General features: G+C 42.6%; 1 protein-coding gene across 1 annotated transcript in view; it reads right to left on the bottom strand.

The window, feature by feature from the left end:
* Window positions 1–3,624: 3,624 nt before the first annotated feature.
* TRPC6 (transient receptor potential cation channel subfamily C member 6) overlaps window positions 3,625–27,802 on the bottom strand; it is a 117,024-nt gene continuing 92,846 nt past the window's right edge. The window contains exons 5-13 of the mRNA XM_028106009.2: window positions 22,493–22,709; window positions 19,255–19,488; window positions 17,304–17,568; window positions 16,065–16,260; window positions 15,154–15,357; window positions 13,234–13,308; window positions 6,496–6,579; window positions 4,989–5,064; window positions 3,625–4,470 (exon numbers count right to left, since the gene is read on the bottom strand). Coding sequence (XP_027961810.1) covers window positions 4,319–4,470; window positions 4,989–5,064; window positions 6,496–6,579; window positions 13,234–13,308; window positions 15,154–15,357; window positions 16,065–16,260; window positions 17,304–17,568; window positions 19,255–19,488; window positions 22,493–22,709 — 1,503 coding nt within the window. The 3' untranslated portion in view covers window positions 3,625–4,318. The remainder of the gene's footprint in view (window positions 4,471–4,988; window positions 5,065–6,495; window positions 6,580–13,233; window positions 13,309–15,153; window positions 15,358–16,064; window positions 16,261–17,303; window positions 17,569–19,254; window positions 19,489–22,492; window positions 22,710–27,802) is intronic.

Genomic DNA, 27,802 nt, shown 5'->3' with positions numbered 1-27,802 from the left:
CTGGCCGTGTGCAGGATAGAAATCATGCGTGAGCCCGCAGGAGGTGAGTGCAGAGTTTACTGAAGGTATAGAGAGCGTCCAAGAGACTCAGATAGGAAAGGTGAGAGTCTCGTCTTTGCTCAGGGTCTGGGTTTTTTCTTGAGGGTTGTGGTCTGGTGGACCTGTCCTGTCAGGCATCCACAAACTGGTCAGAACAAAGACAAGAGCCCAGGTGTCCATCCTAAGTCATTTATTCCTCTTGGCGTCGAGATGTCTCGCTCTGGATATCTGGCTCTGGAACACGCATATGATAGCTACGGCCGGTCATTCTCCCCTGGTCCTTCCTTAGATAGTATCTGTCCTAGAGAATCATTAACTCCTTGTCCCTTACAAGGAGGATGTGCACTATTAGCGTTCTGAGGCCTGGGTCAAGTGGGGGTGCAGGTCCTTGCAAGAACAGAAGCAGAAAAGGAGCAAAGAGTAGGTTTTCATGGAGTTCTTCAGTTTCCCAACCTCAGCCCGAAACTGGCCATCGGTCCGGACAGTGATTCTGTTGGTTGGTTGGTCTGTCTGGTTGACAAATACTACCATGCAGTCTTTCCATTTTAAATGTTTGGTTAGATTTTGCTATTCGCATGGTGATAACTCTTGTCAGTTTCCATTCTGGAACAGTCCCGGATGGGTACAATGGACTGCCAAACCTGTTCTCACCAAGTCACAGCCACCGAATTTACCGTCTCCTTCTGAAGAACTTCGTGTCCCATATTCATGCCCAGCTCTTGGCCTTGCTCACACTGCCTCCACCCTTCATACACATCCCCATCTGTTGTTCTTGTTTGTTTTTTAATATGCAATCTTCTCAAAGCCAGACCTCCTCTGGACCCACAGCCTCCATGAGTAACATTGCTGTCTGTCTCTGCATCAGGCAGGTTATGGAATATAGGGTTTTCAGGTACAGCCCACTTTTCTGCACCTAGAGATTGAAATGTGAGCTTTACAACGAGACAACCGTACTCCAACATCGTCTGTGGAGACCACAGGGAAGCGTGAAGTGTCTGTTGTGAGGCAGGCCTGGGTTCTGTTCCTGGCTCTGACCCTCTCTGTGCAAGTTACTTAGCTTCTAAAGGCTCCAGTTTTTATGGAAGGAGCCAAGATGTCCTTCAATAGACAAATGGATAAAGAAGATGTGGTCCGTATATACAAGGGAAGATTATTCAGCTATCAGAAAGGATGAATACCTTTCTGAATGATGAATACCATTTGCATTGACGTGGATGGAACTGGAGGGGATTATGCTAAGTGAAATAAGTCAATCAGAGAAAGACATTTATCACAGGGTTTCACTCATACGTGGAACATAAGGAATAGTGCAGAGGACCACAGGGGAAGGGAGGGAAAACTGAAGGGGGAGAAATCAGAGATAAAGACAAACCATGAGAGACTCTGGACCCCGGGAAACAAACTGAGGGTTACAGAAGGGAGGGGGTGGGGGGATGGGGTAGCCGGGTTATAGGAGGGCACATGATGTGATGAGCACTGGGTGTTGTATGCAACTGATGAATCACTGACCTCTACCTCTGAAACTAATAATACATATGTTACTTAATTGGATTTAAATTTAAAAGAATAATAGAGGCTCCAATTTTCTCATTTCTAAAATGAGAGTCTTTTTTTTTTTTTTTAAAGATTTTATTTATTTGACAGAGAGAAACACAGCGAGAGAGGGAACACAAGCAGGGGGAGTGGGAGAGGGAGAAGCAGGCTTCCCGCCGAGCAGGGAGCCCGACGTGGGGCTCGATCCCAGGACCCTGGGACCATGACCTGAGCTGAAGGCAGATGCTTAACGACTGAGCCACCCAGGTGCCCCTCTAAAATGAGAGTCTTAACAGTGTTTACCTCAAACAGTTGTTATAAGCATATAGAGTTAGCTTGAATTCAGTTCTTCATGGAAAGCACCTATCATGTGCCTGGCACACAGTAGAGGCTCAGTGAACATTTCTTACAGTTGTGTTAAGTCCCGTTTCTTTATTTGGTTGCAAGCTCCTCGAGGTCAGACATTCATTTTTCACTCTTCTCAGTCCCTGGCAAAGTTTTAAGCAGACAGTAGTAGATTCTGGTAATTCATCGGCTATGCCTAGTACAATCATACTGAATTTGGGTTATTTCGCAGCTTCGGTGTAAGGAGCATGGCAAAGAGTAAGACTCAGCCTGGACGGACAAACACAGGGACTTGGTTTTGTTCAGTGGGAGCAGGTTTGCCAGGAGGCGTGACTGTGGCCTTGGCCCTCACGGAGGACCCGCGTGGTCACAGACGTCACTGGGCTGCCCTTCTTATGGAGCCCCAGCCTCCAGAAAGCACCAAATCTGAGAAGAGAAATACGACAGAGAGGACAAGTTGGATCAATACATTTCAACCAAGGAATCACTTTGTTTTTAAAGGTTAGGCTGACTGCAACAGGAATACAGGATTTACAGCCAACGGTCTTGAGACTCACAGAGGGTAGTCATGCTCAGGACCATCTTTGACAGACAATATGCCTTTAATTAAGCTCTTGTTGCAATTTTTAAAATCTTTCTTAACATAACAGTTGGTTTCTCTTTTCATGTCCAAATCGAAAAGAAATTAGAAAAGGGGCCAACTCAGCTGCACTTTGAGGAGAATCCACTGACTTTAGGATATATTAATTTTGCAGAGTCACGAGGCAGCACCTGATGGTGGTGTTTTTACTGGGAGAGCCAGAATCATGCCTGTTGCCCTTCCTAAAACCTGTATCTTCTCAGGTCAACCCGACCTAAAGACACTGGGGAATCTGAGTATGTTTTCTTGATTCTCTGGAGTTGAGCCCATTTGCAGCCAGAGCGCCCCTTGGCACGGAGGCCAACCTCTTGCTCGGCATGATACACAAGCTTTGTGGACGTGGGTTATTTTAATGTGCTGACAGTGCCTTTGGTACAACGTTGGTTTTTACAACTTCTGATTCAAATATTATCATAAAACCTTTGAAAGCACACCTTTTCTGTATTACCAAGTAACTTCTCAATAAATAATACCCACAAATACAAAATCACTGAATATAAAATCTCAGATATATTTTCTGATCTGGTCACATAAAGCTTCTTTGATTTAAATTTAGCCAAAGTTGGGGCTAACTAGACTTTTGTGACCATTTTATCTCTAGAATGAAGTTAAAAATTTGTATTTGAAGCCCCCCCTTTATTGAGTTTAAAGCAACACTTCCCCTTAATGCCCAGCATCATTTAAATGTTGGCAGTTTGTCAGGTCGAACAGATGAATGTTCATTTCTCTCTGTGTTGTTTTAGATATTGCCTCAAATCATCAGTAAGAACAATGCCCGCAAATGTGTACAAATGCAGATTCCTGTTTGATATATTTTGACAGGAGGGGAGAACATACTGAGAATGACAGGTAAATATTTGCAAGTTCCCTCCATACTTTTTTCCTTTATATTCGATGCCAAATGTGGGAATTCCCCTGTAAATGCCCTCAGAAATGGCACAAAACTATGCTATCATTGGACCAAATCACCACAATCATTGGTGACTTTGATACTTCTCCAATAAAGGGTTCTTATTTGGTCAATAATCTTCAAGTCACGGTAAAAAAAAAAAAAAGAAACCATAAGATAAGAGGTTTCGAGAGTCTGTATTGGCTGCAAAAGAAAATAGGACAAGCATCGCATACACACTTGTGTGAGCATAGAAACACGCATATGCACACACACTACACCATGTCTCCAGACGTCAGTAGAGGAAACACATTTTCACTGTTAAGTGTAACATTTTCAGTGAGATGAGTCAGAAAGTTCAGGAAAGATTTAATCACATTTTGCACAGATATTACCAATCATAGTCTGTGGGGGCCAAGCAGAGTAGATGATTAAACAGCATTCTCCAAATAGCCATAGATCATCTTTCCCTGGGTTTCAGGGCTGGAAGTCACCATCAGGGGACCCATAAAGCAGGTAAGAAGTTACCTGAAGTGACCTTCAAGAGAAATGCTGCACGGGGAGTGTCCCCAAGCAGACATGACACAGAATCACATCATCACAATAGTTATACCCAAGAAGGCAGTTATAAAAACAAGCGTCAAACAACCGGGCACAATTTCCATCATAATCTGCAAACTTTAGCCTGAACAATGAAATTCAATCACCAAAAATATTAAATATTAGGGTTTTGGATGATGGGATGATCCAGGTTATCTTTGGACATTTTTTTTGTTTAAAACGGGGTCACACTGGCACTGAAAAAAATAAACTGGAAGATAATATGGCTTCAAGTGGACAAATAAATATGATTTTTAAAAGAAGTCTTTGCATTATCTATTGCTTTCCTCTTGATTTGGTTCCATTGATAATTTCTCCTCAAGTTTTCTAATAAGTTCTGCTAGGTCTTCTGAATTCTGAGTTTTTTCTTCAAGGAGTTCATAGCGGAGGCTTGAGATGTCCTGTTTAATTTCCTTCAGTTCCCCTTTGAAAAACAAGAATGATAGGGAGTCAACTATAAATACAGATGCAGAGAAACTAGGGATGCTGGAACAGAAGGAAATCAGTCCCAATTCCACACACATCTGTCGTTTGAATCCTTTCAAAGGAAACTTCCTAATGGGGCAGGTTTCTATTTCCTCAGCTAAGCTTTTGGTGAATTTTTGAAAAGATTATAGAGAAAGAATTGTAACAAATGTCCTAAAGTAAAAAGGAGGCACTGGTGGCAAATGTTTGCAGGAGCTGGGGCAGCAGCCTTCTGCTCCTCCCAACCACTTCCCCCTCCCTCCCAGTTGCCCCCCAGAAGCAAGGTTACTTCTGTAGCAAGTGCCATCTTGCCCCAACTGTGGAGAATGAGCCCATTTCCCTACACTCTTCACACTGACAGCTGGGGGCACCTTGTCGACTTTTCCCCCAGCGGGTCGCCCTCCCACCCCATTCCCTCCAGCTTCCCTGCAGCTCTGCCTCAGGCCCCCCACCCTCACCCATCCCCATTCAACTCACCTTCATTCACTTCGTCACTCTCTTTATCTACCTGGGCTTGTAGTACGTATCTTTTAATGAGCCTCTTCATAATTTTCTAGACCAAGAAAGGAGAAATCCACCTCAGTTTTATGTTTATGACAAATCTCTCATTTGTAGTAAGTGTCTGAGTCTTTCCTTCCTTAGGACTTCAGAATGATGGCTAACAAAGATTCAGATGATTTATCTGGCAGGGAATGCATACTATCACCAGACCATTAAAGCAATTTTTACATTACTGGAGCTAATGACTCAGAGATTAATTCTTGAGAAAAGAATAGTTTTAGAGCAAACATCTACTCCTTGATGTTCATTGCTTGTACTTTATTTGCAGAGTATTAGAGAAAAACACAGCCTTTCAGTTGGGGAGATTAAAGGTGTGGATAATACCGCATGTGGAAACTGGAAATTAAGCAAATGCACACTCGTTTACGTTCTTTGACCTCCCTTACCAAGAAATGTAATCAGTTTTGGTTTTATACTTGCTAGTAATTCAGGAATGGCTAGTTTCAGTGTAACAAAGTTTCTCCGGTGAGAATGTTGCGTTCACTCTACACGTTTCATGAAGAGTAGCAGGCTCCATACTGTGGGCAGGAAGTCCTGGGTGGATTCATGGTTAAGCCAAATATGACTCTCTAAACCCCAAATTAAATGGTGGACGGTAAAATATCACTTTCAAGAACTTATTCTAAGGATGTAACTGGGGGCATGGACAAGTATGTTGATAGTAGTACTACTTTTTTTTTTTTTTAAAGATTTTATTCATTTGAGACAGAGTGCGCATATGAGAGAGCACAAGCTGGGGGCGGGCAGCAGAGGGAGAGGGAGAAGCAGGCTCCCCACGGAGCAGGGAACCTGATGCGGGACTCGATCCCAGGACCCTGAGATCATGACCTGAGCCAAAGGCAGACGCTTAATTGACTGAGCCGCCCGGGCGCCCCATTAGTACTACTTATAATAGTAGGAAAAACCCTTCAAAGTCTATCAATAGGAAATAATTTTAATAAATTATCATATAGTTGTACAAAGGAATACTATACATCCATTAAAATTAATATGAATATATGTTTTGTGATGTGAAAAACTGTTATTTATTCTCATTTATATAATATTACATATACATGTAAATAATATTGAAGTATATGTAAAATTATACATATACATATAAATCACCTGGCAGAAGTAAGTAGTCCCTAAATCTCAGTGGTAGGGTCTGAGGTACATTTTGCTCTCTTCTGTATGTTTTTTCGTGAGAATAGACTCTTTACAATGAACATGTAGATTCTAAGCTCTGAGATGCCAAGACTTCATCTGTTTTATTTACTTATGTATCTCCAGTACTTAGCATATATGTGTTGAATTCATGCATTATTTTGATATTGAGATAAACAACAAAATAGGTCATTTTCATTTAAAGAATCACATAGTTTGGGATTTTAAATATTACAAATAACTAGCCTCAGTTCTTTAAGAAAAATATCATGCTTACCTGATATTGTCTGGGAGGATTATTTAAACTGTTTAACTGGAAATCTTCTGAGCTCCTCACACTTGATTGTTTACTATGCCCAAGCTGTAATTTGAAAAGAATTAGAAATTCTTTTTATTTTAAATAATGTGATGATATTTATTAGTTACATATAGGAATTTATTCATTACATATGTACATTTTCATTTAATTTGCTTGATAGTCTGTCTTCCAAGATAAATCACAGGTGCCTCAATGTGCTTAGCCTCTTAATGGCTAATCAAGGCTGTCTGAGAAGCCTCCTCAACTTCATGACTATCAATCATGTTGCCATGAGAATGACACTTTACCCTTACCACAGGTATGTCTCTGATAGAGGGAGAGGCAAACAAGTTGAGAAAGTAATGGTGGTGATCTCAGAAGTCCATTGATAAGGGAGCCTCAGGCCAGCATAAATGACCACAGCATCCACACCTGAAGTAGGGTGTGATGGGGGTCCCAGGGTAACACCAGGGTGAGACTTTGTTCAGGTGCCAAGAAATAACTAATGACTGTATTTGAATTTTAGGATCTGCATAGTATCACATTTGGGCAGTACTTTTCAAAAAATCTATTTGCTTGAACAGGCAATTAACAAAGATCTAAAGCAATCTGTAATAAATGTTGTAAAGGACCATATTATAATGCTAAGAGAATGATTAAAGAAACTATGGCATTTTGTAAAAAGAAAAACTTGTTTTAAAAAGAAATAAGTAGGAGAACCTGAGCAAAACACAGCAGCTTTTTTTTTTTTTTTTTTTTTTTTTTGCTTGTTTTCAGCTGCACAACTATTTTCCTGGGGACAGGAAACTCCAAGACCATCTTCAAAGACAGCCATGGTTTATATTTCCCAATGACATCTAAGTTGCTCTAAGTAAAGCTCATTGAGAATTAAATCCTTAACTTCAATGTTTTGATGCTTTAAATGGCCACATGTTGAATTAAAGCAGCTCGGCACACATTCACCCACTGAACAGGTACACACTGACTGAGTGTCTATAGGTAGATGCTGTGCTATAGGGTCTGGGTATTCAGTGAAGAACAAAACAGTTATGATCTAGCCAAGTTATAATAACAGGAAAACATATAGTAAGGCTGGTAAGGCCCATAAAGTGCAATATGCAATTCTGAAAATATTCTGTAGATAGCACGCCTTTCCCCGTGAGCTGTTTTTGCTTTCCTTTCAACCTCTCTAAAAGTGTCAGCAAAATATCCATATTCTTTTACTTTATATTCACTTCAAAAAACATGAAGATATAATTATATCATTGGTCAAATTAAGCAAAGAGAGGCAGTGTGGGTTCTCTGAACGAGCTTCTGACACAAAGCTGAAGGCTGAACTCTGGCTCTGTCACAAGCTGCTGGGGAGTGTGGCAGAAGACATAAAGGAACTCTCGGCACTCGCTCCGACAAGAAAGGGAGTCAGGGGACACCTGTGCTCCTTCTTCAAGTCCTACTGATCTATGAATTCACGAAATGAACGCAAACTTCAACTATATTTTTAGTAATGTAATTTTTAATATTTATTTTTAAAAATGTAGTTATTCCCTTATTTTTATGATGATACAATTCTTTTTGGCTTTCACTGTGATTTATGCCATAAGGGCATCATCATGAAATGGGTTGACTAGATTCAAGCTCAGTTTCATCCCCCGCTGGTTATGATAACGCATGGAGGGTGAGGACAGGTTCCTAGAGGAAAAGGGTCCAGACAGGGGGACTCTTGGTGCATCATGCCTCTGATTTATTTACCACCTATTCAGGAACGCACAGCTTCATGATTACAAATCATCTCTTCTTTCGTTGGAGGCCATTAGTACATCCAAAAGGTGTTCATGGAAACAGGAAAGTGAAAAATTATGTTTCTTTGGGATTTTTTTGAAGATGAATGTGTGGACCTTAAAACTCAATATGCCAACCATCCCCAATTAAGGCAGCACCCAACACTGCATGCCTATAGAGATCATCTTTTTGGGGGGGGGCGGGGCTTAAAAATGTATTAACATCACCAAGGCCCTCGTTCATTTACTCTTTTCTAATTTAAGGCCTTTGTGTTTGCTGTTCCCAGTTCCTGAAACACCCTTTGCCTGGCTGGCTGATTTGTTCCACCTCACTCTTTGGGTTTTAGCTTCAAACATAAGCTCCTCAGAGAGCCTTTTCCTGCCCACCCCATGAAAAAGAGATCTTGAGCAAGCTATGACTTCTGTATCCTTTACAATGTTTCACAACTGACAATTACTTTATTCACTGGCTTGTCTACATCCTGCTAGGCTCTAATGAAGGAGGGATTTTGTTTACCTCATCCCAGTGTCCCCAGAGCCAGCACCGCCCAACAGAGGGCAAGTGCTGAAAAAGCAGTGGATGGTGAAAGCAAGAAGAGCTTCTGGGTCCCTGACGGGTCCACTCGCTTTCTAGACACCTTGCTCTACAACACAAGTACAATCCAGGTTCATAAACCAGGGGGTGGCAGCTCAGCAACAGGTACATCTGAAACGTGAAGAATGAATTTAGGGCAGGAGGCTGGTGCCCTACCCTGGACGGCTTGGAAGAGGTAAGAGTGGCAGCAAAGCCAGAAAGTGGTATTCTGTTCACTGGAGAATGTATATGCTTGTAGATTTTCCAGAGTGTAGATGTCAAGGTGTCCATGAGCAGAGCTACCGTGAGTTCATATGGTTTCGGCACAACACACAGTGTCCCCCCCCAACCCCCCCCCCAACAGGGCATGCACTCCATGGGCAGAGTCCAGAGTTTCTCAACTGCAACAGTTCTGACACTCTGGGCTGGATGATTTTTCATTGTGGAGGCTTCCTGTGCCTCGTAGAATGTTTAGCAGCATCCCCAGCCTCTACCCACTAGATGCTTGTAACAGCTCCCCTCTCTGGTTGCAACTGCCACAGTGTCCCCAGGAATTACGAATGCACCCTGAGGCGCTGGTAGTGGGGGATCCAGACCACCCCTGGCTGGGAACCACGGGTGCCATTCAATGGTCTATGACTAAGCAGTTACAAATTCATTCGGATCGTTTTCACGTGACTAGCTCTTCTCTAAACCTGAAATACGAAATTGGATGCAAATATAACAAAAAATTTTAATCAGTGTCTAACACATAGTAGGTATTTAATAAATATGTGTCAGACGATGCTAGGAAAGAAATCATACATGGGGAGAAACTCCCTCGTGGTGCCCGGAAGCCGCATGACCCCCTGGGGGCAGGATGCGGCGTCTACAGCTACCGAAGGAGCTGCTGCCTATTCTCTGCGTTTATACCTCAGTTCCTGCCTTCTTCGTGCTTTCTCTCGCCCCTTGTCCAGGAGTTAGCTTGATGCGAGCACTTAGCCTGAGGACGGGAATAAGGCGAGGAGCTCAAACTGTTCAAACACCCTGTGCCATCGGCAGGGACGCAGACAGGAGACAGCCCGCACGTGTGTCGGTGCTTCCAGAGCTCCTGCTCCAGAATCCAGTAGATGTGAATTCGAATTCTGGCTCTGTCATTTGTCTGAAATGCGACTCTGTGCCAGGAACTTTAGCCCTATATCCTCAGGTTGCTAATGCATAAAACAGGGGAAATAATTTTCCCTCCCTCCTTGCGGTAATTAAAGAGATAAGGTGTATAGAACACAGAGCCTGGTATACACCCGGCGCTCGACAAGTCTAACAGCCATCACGGTTGCAGGGAAGGGTAAATATCTCATATCCACTATGTGGACTCAGGCCTGCTTCATGCTGAATATTGCTGTGTACGGACGTGTCCATGACAGTCATTCAGGGAATGGAGCGTTCTGTGATCCCACCCAGGTGAGAGTTAGAATATGCGAACGCCTTATTAGAATACACACTGCCAAACCCACTGCCACAGATTTTAACTCAATTTACCTGGAGAAGGGGATTGGGACTTTGTGCAAAATCAGGTGGAGACGCCGCCCTTGGGCAGCGATGATTGATTAGATAGCCTCTGACCTAATCAGTTCCCAGATATATAACTAATAAACATAACCTCCACATCTCACTCAACCCAGAGCCGAGTGGACAGAAAATGCAGCAATAACGTGTGTGCTCTGCATCGGTCTACCGTGTCGGGCACGCAGGCCGCTCTCAAACCGACCAGTTGGGCGTGATCTTTCCTGGAGCTTGCAGAGAGCCGTTCTCCAAGAAGTAATTTGGCACTTTCAGTTCACACAGGGCATGCAGGACGGCGGAACTGACTCTAACTACGCCACCCTTTCAGACTGAGTCTGAAAAGCCAATGCTAGCAGCCACCCAGGTGACCTTCAGAGCTGCAGGGCATCATCCAAGGTAACAGCATTATTACGTGGCTCATCCTTCTGATTTCCGTGGTGAGTCTGCAGAGCTGTGAAGACAGTACTGGTGCAGCCTGACCTCGTTAACCCTCAAGGGGTCAGAGAGAAGATCCAAGTGAAATGGAAACCTGACTGTTTCAGACTTAGACCTTATGGAAAAGAAAGCAAAGCCGCGCACACTGGTAAGGAAGAATGAACTACGAGAGTTTTTCTTAGTACCAATTAGGGCCAAGCACGTCCCAGTGGGAGTCCATCTCAGTAACAACAGGCAAAAATGATTAGAAATACAAATGGTTGCTTTAAAAAGCATTCTCCCAAGAATGCAGTTAACGTATCAAGCAAAAGCAAAGTATGTGCCCCAAGTTTTGTTCATCACAAGCTTACACGGCCATGGACAGTAAAGTAGATAGTTGTGTTACTTTGGTCCTCTGGGAATCAAATGCCAAGACCAAGTTAGAAGTATGAGCTGTATCCAGAATCACGCCTCTGAGAGATCATAGGGAGTAGGAGCAGGGGAGGCAGAGAAAGCTTCCAGAACGTGAGGCTTGGCTCACCTGTGAAAGAGCGGAGGGCAAGAAGACTCAGAAAGTCAGCCAAGCCAACAGGGAGCTGAGCACAAACACCGCCCCAGGACAGGTCCTGCAGGAAATGCCTGGGACCTAGAGTGCGGCTACCGTGGGAAAGCTGAGGGGACCTCAAAGGAGCTGGAGGCTGTCCGCGGATCACATGCCTTGAAAGAAGGTATGAGCAGCACATCTCCACAATGGCACAACAAAAAAACACACCAAAGGGCCTCAGGACGGTTCAACTGACATTAGAATTGACATTTTATTGATTCACAACTAGGGTCAGATACCACAGGCTCAATATTGCTCTTAAAGAGTTTATTTTAATCCAGGATTAAAATAGGTGGTATTGCAGTGTAAGGTGATCCAACCCTCTTTAAAAGATATAAAATGCAGGGCGCCCGGGTGGCTCAGTTGGTTGGGCATCTGACTCTTGGTTTTGGCTCAGGTTGTGATCTCGGGGTTGTGGGATTGAGCCCCATGTCTGGCTCCATGCTCAGCAGGGGATCTGCTTGGATTCTCTTTCATGGCACACCCCACTGCCCCCCACCCACATGCACAAGCTCTCTCTCTCTAAAAGAAATAAATAAATCTTTTTACCAAAGGATATAAAATGCATTTTTCAGACGATTAGAATAAATTTTAATTTTCTACATTTTTGGAGAAATTACAAAGGAAATAGTTATTTGATTTCTGAGATACTATAGTTTCTATCATAAAAGAAAAAAGAAATTTCGATTCCCTTGAATTTTTCTCATATTTTGCAATGATTTGTTCTCATGCATGCATCATTCGTTCAGCACAAGTATGTCTGTCGTTCACAAAGCATCACCGAATCCTCCCAACAATCCTGTGTTGATGGGTTCACAACTTGGCCCTCCCTACTTTACAGAGGAGGAAAGTAAGGCTCGGGGAAGCACAGTGAATTACTGCTGTGGGGCAGGAGGTGAGATGAGATCCCAGTCTTCGGGGTACTTAGATCAATACTGTATCAATACTTCCTAGCATTCTGGTTTTGTTGGGGGAGGTAATGGACTTAGCTTGAAAACAAAGCAAAATGGCCTCTGACCTGGACTCCTCGTCCAGTCTGACAAGCGGCTGTGATGGCAGACACGAAGCTGTCATCTGCGTCTGACTACAACAAACCCCGGAGAATCACGGAGCCTCCACCCTGACAACAGTCCTGCAGGGCCTAAGTCTGAGGAGTTCAACGAGAGAGGGACACACAGCTGTCTCGTTTAAACCTCCGCGATGCTTTTATTATGTGCAGCTGAACGCAAGTCCTACTGGACACCCCGCGCTTCCCCTAATGCTTTCATTGATAATGCCCCTTGGTGACAGCCTGTATTGTGCCGCTACTATGCACACGAGAAGGAAGCAAACGTCCTCATGGTTGGGAAGGCTGCCGCCCCATAGGAGCTAATGCACCTGCAGGGCCCACTGCTCCTTATGAGCTGCACTGACTACAGTGGGCACTGATTTCCCCAACCAGCGCTACAGTTGCGTCCTGGACACCTGCTGTGGCGACCCTAGTCATATGCCCCCTCAGTCCCCGATGAGTTCCTCTACCCTTTTGATTCTTCCTTCCTTATATCACTATTGCTATATTTCATTACCCATAAGTACCCAGAAATATATGTCTAATATCTGCCTTAAATATATATGTAATTCTTAAATATATACACGGATTATTTTCACCTCTCAATAACAGACTCTTTGAGGTATTATTAAAATCGTTAACTTCTCTCGTGAGTCTATTACCTGTTTCTTGAAATTGCTTCTGAACATGTGTCCTTTTCTCTGAAAACATAAGCTTGGTCATATGCATGACTTCGTATTTTCAAATGTGATCTCACCTGTTTTTTGTCAAGTGGTAATTTTGAAAGGTCTTCGTGACTTCCCAAAATTCCAAATTTCTTTTCTTCATTTCTCTTTTAAAAATAGATAGGAAACAAATAATAAAACTAAAAATAGACAGTAAAATGAGTACAACTGCAAATTCTACATTTAGAATTACAAAAACAATTTCATTCTTTTTTCCATATTTTAAAAGCTCCCTGGGTCTAATTCTACAGCAAGTTTCAAGAAGAAAAACATGTCCTTACTGGGTTCTTCCCATTGGTAAGCACTTAGAAACTTCACCTGGACAATAAGTTCTCTCAGTTGCAGTTGTTTTTTGTTTTTGTTTTTTTTTAATTTATATATTTATGGGTGTGGAGGGGGAGGGAGAGGGAAAGAATCTCAAACAGACTCCCCATTGAGTGCAGAGCCTGACCCAGGACTCAATCTCACGACCCTGAGATCATGACCTGAGCCGAAACCTAGAGTCGGATGTTCAGAAGACTGAGCCCCCCAGCTCCCCTCAGGTTGCAGTTCTAATTAGACCTGTAAACGTCACACTTAAAAGTAAAGTGAGAGAAATTTCTGCCATCAACTCACTGAGTTCTAGCAGTTCGATACTGGAAGAGTAAAAGGGTAATTAAAATGGTGTATTTTTCCAAAAATTTCACACAAATAGTATAATAATAACTACATTTAAAGAGGGCTTTATAATTCTCAAAGCCCTTTTATATATTTATTTGATTTTTTTATGATATAGATATAAATTCCCATAGCACAGTTGGAGAAACTGAAGCTCAGAGAACTTATTATTTACTTGAGAACTCCAAGTGGTGAGTGGCAAAACAGAGCAGAAATTAGAATGTTTCTCTTTTCTCTCAGTGATAGGACCTTAGAATTGCAAGAAACTTTTATAATCATTTGGCTCAACTGCCCAATCACTGTAGGAAGATCTTCTAAAAACTCCTAATATTGGTCATCCAGCATTTATTGATTGCTTGCAATGATGGGGAACTCACTACTTCACAAGACAGCCCCCTCTGTTGGACAGATCTTGTTATGACAAGTTTGTTTTTACATAGAACTAAAATTGAACTATTTGCAACTTTTGCCCATTTCCTCTCTTCCTGTTTTTGAAGAGACAAAAAGAAAAAAAAACAAGTATACACCCTAGTCAAAATTGGGAGTTCTAAAGATATTTACCTTGTTCCCCTTTAGTCCTCCTTCTTTGGATGTAACAGCCAGATCCTTCCATTCCCCATCATATGACACCTTATCCACACCTGTCCCCATGCTGGCCCTTCTTCTCTGAATGAATCTATCTCAGTGTTCCCCCTGGGTGTAGAGGACAGCCCCCACCCCGTACACACTTCTGCACAACATCCCACCTGTGCCTGAAACACTTCTGAACATCCTACCCACTCATCTACATGCTGAATGTCTTTCTTTTGTGGCTTCTTGAAATCACACTGCCACACGGGGTAACTGTTTCCGGTTAATACCCTTCAATCTTTCTTTCTTGAACTACCTAATGTCAAGCCTAGTCTCCCATATTACATGCGAGTAATTGATTTCTGAAAAATTCCATGTAGAAGAGTCTGTCAAAGTCCCCCACATCATAATCGGCTACTGATGCTTCACCATGCTGTGTGAACTGAAGGTGGTGGGATGGGGGGGCATGAAGCCACAACAGCAAACATGGCGCCCACTACAGATGATACTTTATTATAGTTACAGTTCATGAATTTTTCCTACATTCTTTTAAGTAGGAAATTCCAGTAAGCTCCTGTTAAACAGACACAAGCCAAAGGACCATGCTGATTTGGGAATGACTAGACATGTCATCATGGACCACTTGTTTTTAAAAGGATGTAGTACCATGGTTTTAATGATCATAATGTTTAAAAATATAGTTTTAAATTATCAAGTCAAATTACCTTGTTCATCTCTGCATCCTCCTGGAAACTTTTCTTATGGCCCTGGAACATCTCAGAAATCCATTTTTTAAGTCTCAGTAAGAGATAAAACAGGGACTTTGGACTTGGCACCAGGTTGAAAGGAACAGGTAGAGTTCTTCCCTCCTCAAAGTAGGAAAACCAAAGTTTGGCCCTTGCAAATTTCCATTCCACATCAGCATCGTCCTATGCAGACACACATGACAGTTTAGCAAAGAGAGGCATAAACAGAATTACCCGGATTCTTCTAACACCATGTAGCTAGATGCCTGCAAACACTCTCAGACCCCAAAGACCAGTCCAAGATTTTTCTTAAATGTTAAAGTTCTACTCATTCTTTCCAAAATCTGTCTGAAATTTTACCAGACTTACAGAACAAAAGATCTCAAAATGTGCATATGTTTATAAATACCCTGAAAGATATAAATGTATATTTCTACATTCTAAAAAACACCATGAAAAATTATTCACCCTTTTGTTCTGCAGATCATAAATTTGATTGATTTGTTCTGCAGGAGATCATAAATTTGACCAAAATTTCTGGAATAAAAACTTATTCTATCACACTAAATTTGGGAAAGGGTCAATTTTGAACACCACTACAAAAAAGATTTGGAGACTAGTGGTATTTATAAGCAATAATTTTTTTAAATAAAATATAAATTCAAGTTGACATAGTATTTCTAATGTTTTGTTTTTTTAAATAATGAGTTGGACAACATTTCTCCAAGCAAAGAGTTAATATTTTCTAGATTACTGGCCAGACAAGTATATAAAACAGGCAAAGAACAAATGAGGAAAAGGAGCATATACTTTCACCACATTGCTGAGTTGATGCCTGGAATAAGTTAAAACATGTAGTCACAGAGCATACAAATGTACAGAAATTATACCTCAATTTCCTGGAAGGAACTGTTGATCATTGCAATTAGCATATTGAGCAAAACAATGACCATTGTGACATTATAGACTCCATAAAGAACATAACCAATGTTTTCAATGAATTTGTGATTATAGTTGATGACCACTGACTTCACTTCAGAAAGTCCAAAGATAGCCCAGAACAGTGTCTTAAAACTCTCCTCCACTCTGGGGAAAAATAAAGAGATAGTACAGTATATAAATGACAATAATCCCATAATAAAAGTGAGTTGATTTAGTGTCTTTGCAAATCACCAGATATTCATGACAAAATTCGTTACTTCTCTGAACCTGTTTTCTGTACAATGGGTACAATAACTGTTATTTCACAGATGGTTGCAGGGATGAAGCACTCAGCTCAATATCTGGCACATAATAAGCACTTAAAAAATGCTATTAACATAACTTCATAACCACAGATAGCAACATTTAAGCAATCCATAGCCTTGGCAATGGCAATGTTAAATGTATTAATAAATAAAAATAATACAGTTTGTTAGAGTCCTATTAGGTTTCCTGCTTATCTATACTTCTACTCATGTCCAATAGATAATAACAGTGTGTGTCTTAAGGAAAATCCGACAATATAAACAAAGACACTATTACCAAAATCACTGACGAGTCTTGGGTGGGAATGTCAATGCTTTATACGTAATTATTGACCAAAGCGAAGCCCCTCGGCTTAACCAAGCTGGTGTCATTTCTCTGATAAACTGCACTTGACAAGACTATGGCTAACAATAGGTTATGTTTCAGTTGGCGCTTCTCATTGTAACATGGACAACCTAACATTTGAGTAATCGATTCTAAGCATACTTTATAAGAGTGCAGAGGCTAGAGTCCGGGACAAGGGCTCAGGTCCTGGCTTTTCCATAGGCTAGCGTCTATGCAACATTCAGCAAGTTATTTAACTTTTCTGAGCTTCAGTTTCTTCTTTTTGTGAAACAGAGATAATGAAATGATGTGAGTGAGGTATTTTACCAGAAAAACTGGCACTAAACATGTTAGTTATTAATGACTTCGTATTAGGAAGGTGCTTATGTTTTTGAGTTTTTCCAATTCATTTAAAAATCCTCTCATTCTGCTAAAGAGAAACTGGGGATGAAGTCTTCGCCAAAACATCATCCACCCCAAGGACATCTATGAACCCTGTTAAGCTAACATTTAGTTAATCTGCAATCTCCACCGTCAGAATATCTGAGATCACATACGTTGTGAAAGCTTCATTTTGTTTTGCACCAATGTAGTAGGAGTAGAGGTTGAACATCCCAATCATGAAGGCCACGAACACCATGATAAATATGACCATGAACTTGAAGATGTCCTTCACTGTTCTCCCAAGCGATATCTGCAGAGGTCCAAAGCTTTCATTGGCTGGTAAAATATAAGCTATTCTTGAGAAACTCAGAACTACAGCAATTGCATAAAGACCTTCAGATATGATTTGAGGATCAGAGGGGTCCCACTTGATCCTGGCTAGGAAAGAGAAAAGACAAGAGTTATCATGAGTTTCTGTAAGTTGTTTACTTAGGTAACTTCTTTTCTGCTAAAGAAATATAATTACATTAGCAATCAAATGTCTGATGGAAATTTGATCTTTAAGGGTTGAGTATATTGAAGCTTCTGAATTAGAAGAAAATGACCCTCCTGATTTGCTGGTAATTTTCCATAAGAATACAGCATAATGGTTAAGAGTTCAAACTAGGGACTCAGTATCTGCAAAAATGTGTGTGTGTGTGTGTGTGTGTGTGTGTAAAAACTGGTACAGATTAACTTCTCTTATTTTTATTTTCCCATCTTTAAAAATGAGATACTACCACTCCTCCCTCTCTCATCTACTTGAAAATTCAATAAGCCAACATATACTCGGTGTGTAGCTCAGCACTACACAAGGGGTAGCATTTATCATTTAACCTTAAATTTATAATTCCACTGTAATGTAATCTGGGGCTTGCAAAATACTGGCAGTTATTTCAGCTTACTAGAAGTAATTCTTACTGGTTGCTCAAAAAAGTCCATTTTTCCCATAAAAATGTACCAAGTATTCATTTTTTCATTTTTCTGGCATTATTATATTAGGTCATCAAAACCCAATTAAGAAACCATTATGAAGAAAAATGCAAAACAACGTGTAAGAAAGAGGACAAATAGGATTATATTTGCTTATTTGCTGGGAAGTGAAATCAGGAAGGGTTACAAGAGACTAGTAAAAGCAGTTTCCTGTTTTATAGTAAGTCTATGAGTACAATACATAGATAGTTGTGACTTTAAAATTCTGTGTATTAGAAAAGTGTTAACCATTAAAATAAATATTTAAAAATGCTAATAAAGATATCTCTATGTGATACAGCCAATAAACCCACAGAGAGGTCAGCTGAACATTAACAGATTTCTTACCAGGGCATTTGAAATGAGCACTGAAAAGGGGACCTATCGTCCCCACTTCAGGGTTCTTCAAGGAGGGACTTCCCCTAAGCACCCACTGAATCTGTTTCTATCCTGATCCCCCTTCCTCCTGGGGGTGGAAAGCCTCCTCTGGTTGCTACCCTGGGGGGGTGGGTAACTGAGGGTACTGGGCTCAGCTCTGTCCTCCTGAGCATCTCATGGGCCCCTCCATGAAGGCGTCTCACACCGGCGCCTTGTCCACCACTGTCTGGAGACCTGAGGACGCATCTGCCTCGTCTGGGGGCAACTGTACCGAGCCCACTGGCTAAGAGACTAGCTCGTCCACCCCGAACTTGATCAGCTTTCTGTTTCGCATCGAGTTCAAAGCCTGGTTGGGGAACAGTGGTGTGACTTACGAGGAGCCATCCAGGGTTCCAACTGGTCGCACAGTTTAGTGCCTCAAATGGAAGTGATACTCAAACGTGTGCTGTCTTTAGCAGACACAAAGAAAATCAATCTAAGACATGTGACAGGCATTCTCAGTGGCAGTTTGCCAACTGGTCCAGGAGAGAAAATGACAGGATTCTTGTGATTCAGAGGTTTCCAGCCAGAAGAAAGACCACAGGCAGGAGCCCGGAGTTTGCTTCTTCAGACACAGATGCTCCTGAAGAAGCCAGTAATTCTGTGAGATCTGAGTAGCAACCAAATTCCGACTGACTCTCTTTTATCGGAAAATTCTGCATTTTTATTAACTTACATTGTGCGCTACAGACTCACCCAAATTGTAATATTTCACATTGTCTCCCAGTGTGACTTTGGTTAAGTCCTTCAGAGTATCATTTGCATCAATGATGCGCTGGGCTTTGGAAGCATGCCAAAATGCCATGAATCTTGCAATGAATGATGCCGCAAAGATCGCTAACATACCAAAATCAAGCATATTCCACAACTCAAACAAGTATTCCTTGGGGCCTTCCATCCAAATTTCTTTACATTCAGCCCATATCATGCCTGCATTGGAAAGGGGTTAAAATGATGCAATTCAATTTCAGTCCAGCTTTAGCTCTTCAGTAAAACAAAATCAGTTTGAAAGGTTTCAGCCTGAGATTTAAAACCCTTCAAAATCTCGCCACACCCCACCCATCCAACCCTAACTCCCACATCCCCACAGATCTGAGGCCAGCATAGCAGCGGATCCCTGGAAGGCAATCTGACAAAGCTCAAGAGGGCTCAAACAACAATCTTTATTTTTTATTTTTTAAGTAGTCTCTACGCGCAGCATGGAGCCCAACTCAGGGCTTGAACTCACGACCTTGAGATCGAGACCTGAGCTGATGTCAAGCGTTGGATGCTTCACCGACAGGGCCACCCAGGCGCCCCATCAAACAACAATCTTTAATCCATTGATTCTATACATAGAAGTATATTTAAAAGATGTTCAGGGACACCTGGCAGGTAAGGTATGGTGACTCCCTGGTCCACGGGCAGCCTGCTTCTCCCTCTGCCCCTCCCCTAGCTCGTGTTCTCTCTCTCTCCCTCTCAAATAAATAAATAAAATCTTAAAAAAATAAAAACACCTGAGCTGGACGCTTAACTGACTGAGCCACCCAGGCGCCCCTAAAAGTAACATGAACTCCTAATGAAAAGTTTAATCATAATTATCTGCAATTTATTAAACATACCCTATGTGCCAAGCACTGTTACGTACTTTATACATAATATATAAATAAAATTTTGTATATACTTTAAATATAGAAAAACCAGCATGTAGGCGGTTAGTTTAATGAGATAAAGCCAATGTCCAAATGACTGTTCTTATTTTAAATCAAATGCTCACAGTGAAATGTAATTTATTTCTCATAGTTCTATGGTATCTGGTAAATGTCAATTAAATTAAAAAAGAAATAGTGACAAATCAAGCTCTCCTTCTTTCTCTAAGGTGATGCAGTGTTGTGCGTTCCAGTATTTAGTGGACATCTTCACCTGAAAATCCCATGGGCCCTCCAAGCCAACCACAACCCAGACCTACTGTGCTTTCGGTGCGAAGCAGGAATGTCCCTCTGTCCCCCCTCCCCCGGCAGAGAAGCGCAGCCACCACCCAGCGATCCCAGGTGGAGTCCACACTGCTCCCCCCGTGTGCGCAGTGAACTCCCAGCCCCGCTTCCTCAAGGCCTGAGTCCCCGCCCTCACCCGACTTGGTTGGGGGGAGGCCGCGGTCCTCTCTCAGCCTCCAGACTCACCCGCCTCTCAGCTGCTGTGACCTCGCTAAGATGTGGTGGCACCCCGTCCCCAATGCTGAAAGCCACTGTCGGCCATCTCGCCACCCCACCTACCACCACCCCTGCCTTCGAAGGCACCTGCGTTCCAGCCGGGGTTCAGCTCCAGACATTCACCTGCACTCCAGCAGGGCCCCCCTCCGGACATGCACCTGCACTCCAGCAGAGGGGGGCGGGGCACTGCCTGACATGCACCTGCGCCCCAGTGGGGGGGGAGGGGCACCTCCGGACATACACCTGTTCTCCAGCAGGCCCACCACCTGACATACACCTGCATACAAGCAGGGCCCCACCACCTGACATGCACCTGCACCCCAGCGGGGGGGAGGGGCACCTCCAGACATGCACCTGTTCTCCAGCAGGCCAACCACCTGACATGCACCTGCATAGAAGTGGGGGTCCCACCTCCTGACATGCACCTGCACTCCAGTGGAGCCCCCCTCTGGACATGCACCTGCATACAAGCGGGGCCCCACCTCCTGACATGCACCTGTGCCCCAGCGGGGACCCACCACCTACATGCACCTGTGCCCCAGCAGGGACCCACCACTTGACATGCAGCTGTGCCCCAGCGGGGACCCACCACCTGACATGCACCTGCACCCCAGCGGGGGGGGAGGGGCACCTCCAGACATGCACCTGTTCTCCAGTGGGGGTCCTCCTCCCGACATGTACCTGCATACAAGCGGGGCCCCACCTCCTGACGTGCACCTGCGCTCCAGCAGGGCCCACCACCTGACATTTCAGGTGTGCCAGGGGCCGTCCTAGCTCCACAGCTTTGCACACAACGTTTCCAGGCCTTGCAGTGTCCTTAGTCCCCAAACACTCAGTCCGGTGACACTGCCTTCTCTCCAAAGTCTTAGATGGAAGCTGCTGTCCAGAGAGGCCTTCTCTGCCCTTCCTACATCCCACCTCACTCAGACTTAGATACCCAACCTGTGTATGTTCATATTATCCTAATAATGCCTCAATTATAGTATTTGTCACATAGGGTTCAGCGATCAATTTACATATTGACCTGAACCCCACACTTAACTTCCTTCCCTGCAAGGGCTCTGTCTCATTCACCTGGGTACCCTGCTTACCTAACAAAGGCACCACCTAACTACTGAATTTATTCGTTCATAAATATCCGATTGAAATACTTTCTCATTTGCATTACATTTAACAACCAGCCATGTGTATGATTGATTCCAAAGATAAAGAGTGCAGTAGTTAAACATTCTCTCTGCTTCACTTACTTTGTGCGGGATCTAAAGCAAACACTATAAAGTAGATGTTAGTGTCATGTTACAGATTACAGAACTATGTGATCTGATATATGTAAAGTGCTTTGAACAGTTCTGTACATAATAGCTGTTCAGTAAATAGCTCAGTTCCTACTAAGTCTCAACATAAAATCATGTGGTTGTTTTTAAATCTGAAGTCCCAGCTCTCCCAAAATATGAATAGCATTACTTCGTCACTGGCCAGATTTGATCAATACTATCCTACTGTTTTCTTCCAGGTTTTTCTTGGAAACTTAAAAAGCACATGGTGTATGAGAAGACTGTGCCCCTGATAATGAACCCAAGATAACCACGCATTAAAAACACAAAGAAAATCCTGGTGTGTGGTGCACTGCAGCGTGCTGGATGCATCTGTGTACCTGATGTGTGAAGGAATCAGCCTCGGTCCAGCTGCGAAGGTCACACACACACACACACACACACAAATGATGACAGAATATCAGTCTTTACCTATTACCCAGGATATAATGAGCATCTCCATCCATGAGAAGCAGGATGTTTTCATCCTGAACAGCTGTTTTGCATTATCTGTGCTGGTTTCATTAGGAAGGAGTTTGGTGCCTTCAAATCTGTCAGCTGCATTCATGACTAGCAGTCCCAGAAAAATGGTAAAGGACGCAGCGTGTGCCACAAACTTCATGAATGGTCCGCGCATAATCTTCCCCATCTGCCACAATACACACCGAAAGAAAATCTTAACTGTTTCGTACACTTTGCAAAACACACATGCACATACACAAGAATAAGTGTGTATTCCAATGTTCTCCTAAGATAATTATGTATATTTATATAACTGATGAAAGAATAACAATTCTTCATGCCATTTGAAAATGTTAGTTATACTCCTCATCGACATATGCTGATATTCTGGATTTATAATTCAATCGGCTCACTTTTCTGTTAAATGATACTTAAGTTCTTAAATATTCTTAAAATATTATATAACACTGATAATATTTTACGACAAAAGGCAGAGCATAGTATCATCATTATTCATAAACACTGAACTGCTTTAGTGGGGATAAAGTATTGAAGAAGCAGCGGTGGAGGTCTGGAGTGGAATCAACTTTGCACTGGTCCATATCCGCCTGTCTGCTCTCCTCACGGCGTCTGTCAGTGACTTGGGCGCATGTGAGGCTGGGCGCTGGGTGTCCTGCTGACCAGAGAAGCAGCCTGAGCACCACGATCACGACTGCAGGCAGGTCCCATGATGTACTCGGAGCCCTGTCCTGGAACGACGCTGGATTTAAAGCCCAACATGTTAACTTCAGGTTCCACGTTCATTCCCTCATGAGCTGCGAGGCAGTGAGTAAAAGTCCTAAATGATGTGAAAATCAGGTTCTTCATGTGAAACATGCAGGCAGTCAGAGCTCCTGTCTCCTACAGTGCAGGATGAGTATCCGTGTGAGATGCATGAATCCTCAGTGGGCAGAGGGGCGGTGCATGTCCGGGATGAGTCTCAAGGGCTCTGCGCCTCCCCCGAAATGCTGAATGACTCAGTATGTATGTGCAGTTTCTCTTAGGAGACGGCTCATCACGTTCAACAGATTTTCAATTGAATGTATTACAACAGAAAAATGTGTGAATTAGTAACACCACCAAAACCTAGGCAGCATTTGTATGTGCCAAGTATGATTTCCGTGCTTTACTCTGCCACTCATGTCACCATGGCAACACTCTGACGGCAGGTGCCACTCAGATGCCCATGTAGACGATGAAGAATCTGAGGCAGGGAGATCCAGAAACTGGCCTAGATGTCACCCAGCTCCGAAGTGGTGGAGCTGGGGTCTGAAAGCAGGCATTCCCGTTTTACAGTTAATGCTTCTATGTGGTTTACAAACAATTGCTTATTTTTTTCATTAAAGTACAGAGATATGTCGATTCTTCGAGAAAAAAAAGAAGGTTCTTCTCATATTGAAAAAAGCCAAACGCTGTGATGGGAGGGATGTGATCAATGTTCTCTGTTCCTACAAGCCTTACTTGTCTATATGTTTTTCAAAATCATAAAAGTTAAAGCTGAAATAAATCATACAGTTGAGTCTCTTCTCTCTTCTTTTTAAAAAGATTTTATTTATTTATTTGAGAGAAAGAGCACAAGAGAGCGAGAGCATGTGAGTGAGGGTGAGCAAGGGTGGGGGGGGGCAGAGGGAGAAGCAGCTTCCCGCGGAGCAGGGAGCCCGATGCGGGGCTGGATCCCAGGATCCCGGGACCATGACCTGAGCTGAAGGCAAATGCACGACTGAGCCACCCAGGCGCCCCAGTCTCTTCTCTCTTGATACTGAGAATCTTATGCCAGGCAGAATATCAGGATGCATGCGTGCTCGGGTATTTATCTACCTCTGTCTAGATCTAGCTAGCCAGCTTTAAGACAATGGATCCACAGAATTAGATGCACTTAGATATACTGCAGAGCCATTTTACTTCATAAAAATCAGCTGTAAAAATGTCTAAAAATCATACTTCCGTAAGAATGCTCATTAGATTGAATCAAAGAGTACATTTTGTTTGTGTTTTTAAAGATCCTGTTTAAATAGAACTCTCAAGTAATCAAATAAGGGTGAAGCAAAAACAAATGGGTGACGGGGTAGGTTTGATTTTCTTTTGCCTCTTGTCCTGAACTACGTTTCTGTAAAAATATGAATATATTAAAAAGGTGGGGGATAAAAATGGGGTAGAGAACAGAGCTGCCCACAGTGGGGTGGGCCACAGGTCAGAGGGCTCTGGGATGTGAGCTGAGCTGTCCTGGACACAGGTGAGGTCAGCGTCCTGCCCTCGGGGCAGAGCGTGCGATTCCTGCCTCCCCCCTCCTCTGGGGTGTTTCCTTTCTCGGTCTGATTCAGAATGGTGAGAGGAGAATCAAACCAGGCATCCTTGCTGCTTATGAAATGTGCTAGTTGAAAGGCAAAAAAAGCAAATAAAAAACAAACGAGAATTTGGTTGGCAGGAAACTAAAATGATGTGTTTGGATATTCATAACCCTCTATTTCTTTTCATTTTTTAAAGCGTTATTTATTTAATTTAGAGAGAGAGTGCAAGTGGGGGAGGGAAGAGAGAGAATCCCAAGCTGACTCCCCGCTGAGTGTGGAGCCCGGGGCTTGATCTCACGACCCTGAGATCATGACCTGAGTGGAAACCAAGAGTCTGACCCCACCCAGGTGCCCCCATACCTCTATCTCTTACTACAAATCATTGAGTATTGTGTTTCCCTTTAAACTAACAGAGATTCTGGCACCATTCAGTGGACTTTAGGAACTGAATTATCCATTTTAGTAAAATCTGTCATCCATATATGCTCAGCTGTAAATAAATTTCTAAAAAAAAAAAACTGTAAAGAAGGGGACTTACCAATCGAATAAGGTGAATAATTGATGCACCTGACAAATTTTTGAGGGTAAGTGTTGAAAGAAATATTTGGTTTTGGATATTATATATTATACTTTCTTCAAGTATTTATTGATGACTAAATACCTAACTACCAAATACCAATAGGAACAGAAAAGGTTGAAGCAATCTCTGACTGACCTATTTTGCTTACCATAATACCCTCTAGTTCTATCCACATCGTTGCAAATGGCAAGAGTTCGTTCCTTTTTTTTTTTTTGTTTTTTTAAGATTTTATTTATTCATTTGAGAGAGAGAGAGAGAGAGAATGAGCAGGGAGAGAGGCAGAGGGAGAGGGAGAAGCAGACCCCCCGCTGGGCAGGGAGCCCGATGCAGGGCTCAATCCCAGGACCCTGGGATCATGACCTGAGCTGAAGGCAGACACTTAACCAACTGAGCCACCCAGATGCCCCAAGATTTCATTCTCTCTGATGGCTGAGTAATATTCCATTGTAAGCAAGACAAGTCAGAGAAAGACAAATACCATATGATCTCACCCATATGTGGAATTTAAGAAACAAAAAACAGATGAACATAGAGGAAGGGAAGGGAAAATAAAATAAGATGAAAACAGAGAGGGAGGCAAACCATGAGAGACTCCTAACTCTAGGAAACAAAATGAGGGTTGCTGGAGGGGAGGTGGGTGGGGGGATGGGGTAACTGGGGGATGGGCATTAAGGAGGGCACATGATGTAATGAGCAGTGGGTGTGATATGCAACTGATGAATCACTAAATTCTACCCCAGAAACTAGTAGTATACTATAACAAGTTTAAGCTAGCTTAAGCTAAAATGATTTAAAGTCACGACATGACCTATTTTTATTGTAATGAACATAAAACATATTTGGGTTATGGTGGAAAAAGAAAACAAGTAAAGAAAAAACTTTCTGCAAGAAGAAAGCAGACTTGAGGAAAGAAAACCAACTTTACACGGATACAGAGACTCTGTCAAGGTGCACAAGCCTGCAATCTGGTCTGGCTTAACGCTCATGGATATGTTGGAAACTTCTTAGTCTTCAAAGTAGTATTTTTTTTTTAAGTAGGTTCCACACCCAGTGTGGAGCTCAGCGGGGGCCTTGAACTCACAACCTTGAGATCATGACCTGAGCTGAAATCCAGAGTCAGATGCTTAACCAACTGAGCCACCCAGGCGCCCCTAGTATTTAAAATAGTATTTTAAATAAAAGCATTAATATAGCTTAAGCAAATATTCCCCCATAACCTGTAAATAATGTTTATGTTCATTGCTAAGGCAAAAACTGTGAAAACCGACTTTATCATCATACTTCAAAGGCTAAATAACAGGCAGTAAAATAGATTTTAGATAAAAAAAATACCTTGACAGTGTCCTTTTAATTTGATTATTTGCCTCAGGTTCATAAATGGGATGGAAAACAGATGCCAGAAAAGAAACATGACCAGGGAAGAAGAAATAGTAAAGGAAATCAGGTTAATGAGGATTCAAACAAAATCTAAGAAACTCTAAGGACTGCCAAAAATAGTCTCTTGTCAAAACACCAGCATTCTGGGAGGCATCATGCGTTTGAACCCACTGGATGTGGAGAAGGACAATCATTCAGTTCGGAAAGATACAATTTAACTGATCACAGAGTAATCAGTAATCAGAGGGTAATTCAGAACAGCCCCACCCCCGCTCACTCAGTTCAGCTGCAATCTCTGGACACTCGGGAAATGTAAGGGACGAAGAGAACACCCACATACACGGATGTGGCCTGTGGGGCAGCAAGGATAATTCAGAATTTCTGTTTCAAAGTGAAATCTGTCATGCCTATGACAAAGGCAAGAAAATAAAAATTATAACTTTCCAGAAGATCTATGCTACTAACTTCTCATTCTAGTAAATCTCACTCTTTTCATCATTTATGTTTTACTTATAAAAGCTCAGTTTGGGGGCCTTATAGGTTTTAAGGGAAATGACAGGTTTTACCCTCAGGGAAAACCACTCAGTTTCTAGCAGCTCACATCATCATACTGGGAAGAATTCTGTAGGTCCCCCTGTATGGGAAGCCCGGCACCAACTGTCACCAGGACCCACTTAGAAAGGTCCCTTCAAGCTGACGCATCAAATATGTGACAAAGTAATAAGAAGACAACATGTTGGTCATGGAGACACAGGTGTTTGCCTCCACCTGCTACAGGTGTTTGAAGATGAGCCCGCCCATATCAAGAACAGCGAGGATTCAACTGGCATTTCTACGCGGCACGTGGATGGTGCAGCAGAGATCTTAGCCACAGAGCTGTAGAATTATTCCAGTCTGACTTTCAGAGCTGAGACTGAGCCATTCCAGAAATGTGGCTTCAAAAACATGAAGAATAAGACTGTTGTCAGAATCCTGTGCCTGTTCCCAGAACACAAC

The sequence above is a fragment of the Eumetopias jubatus genome, unplaced genomic scaffold, assembly GCF_037043125.1.
Source record: "Eumetopias jubatus isolate StellerSeaLion01/CBP00866 unplaced genomic scaffold, mEumJub1_p1.0 scaffold_13, whole genome shotgun sequence".
In the NCBI taxonomy this organism is placed as follows: Eukaryota; Metazoa; Chordata; class Mammalia; order Carnivora; family Otariidae; genus Eumetopias; species Eumetopias jubatus.
This window is presented reverse-complemented; position numbering and strand designations above follow the sequence as displayed.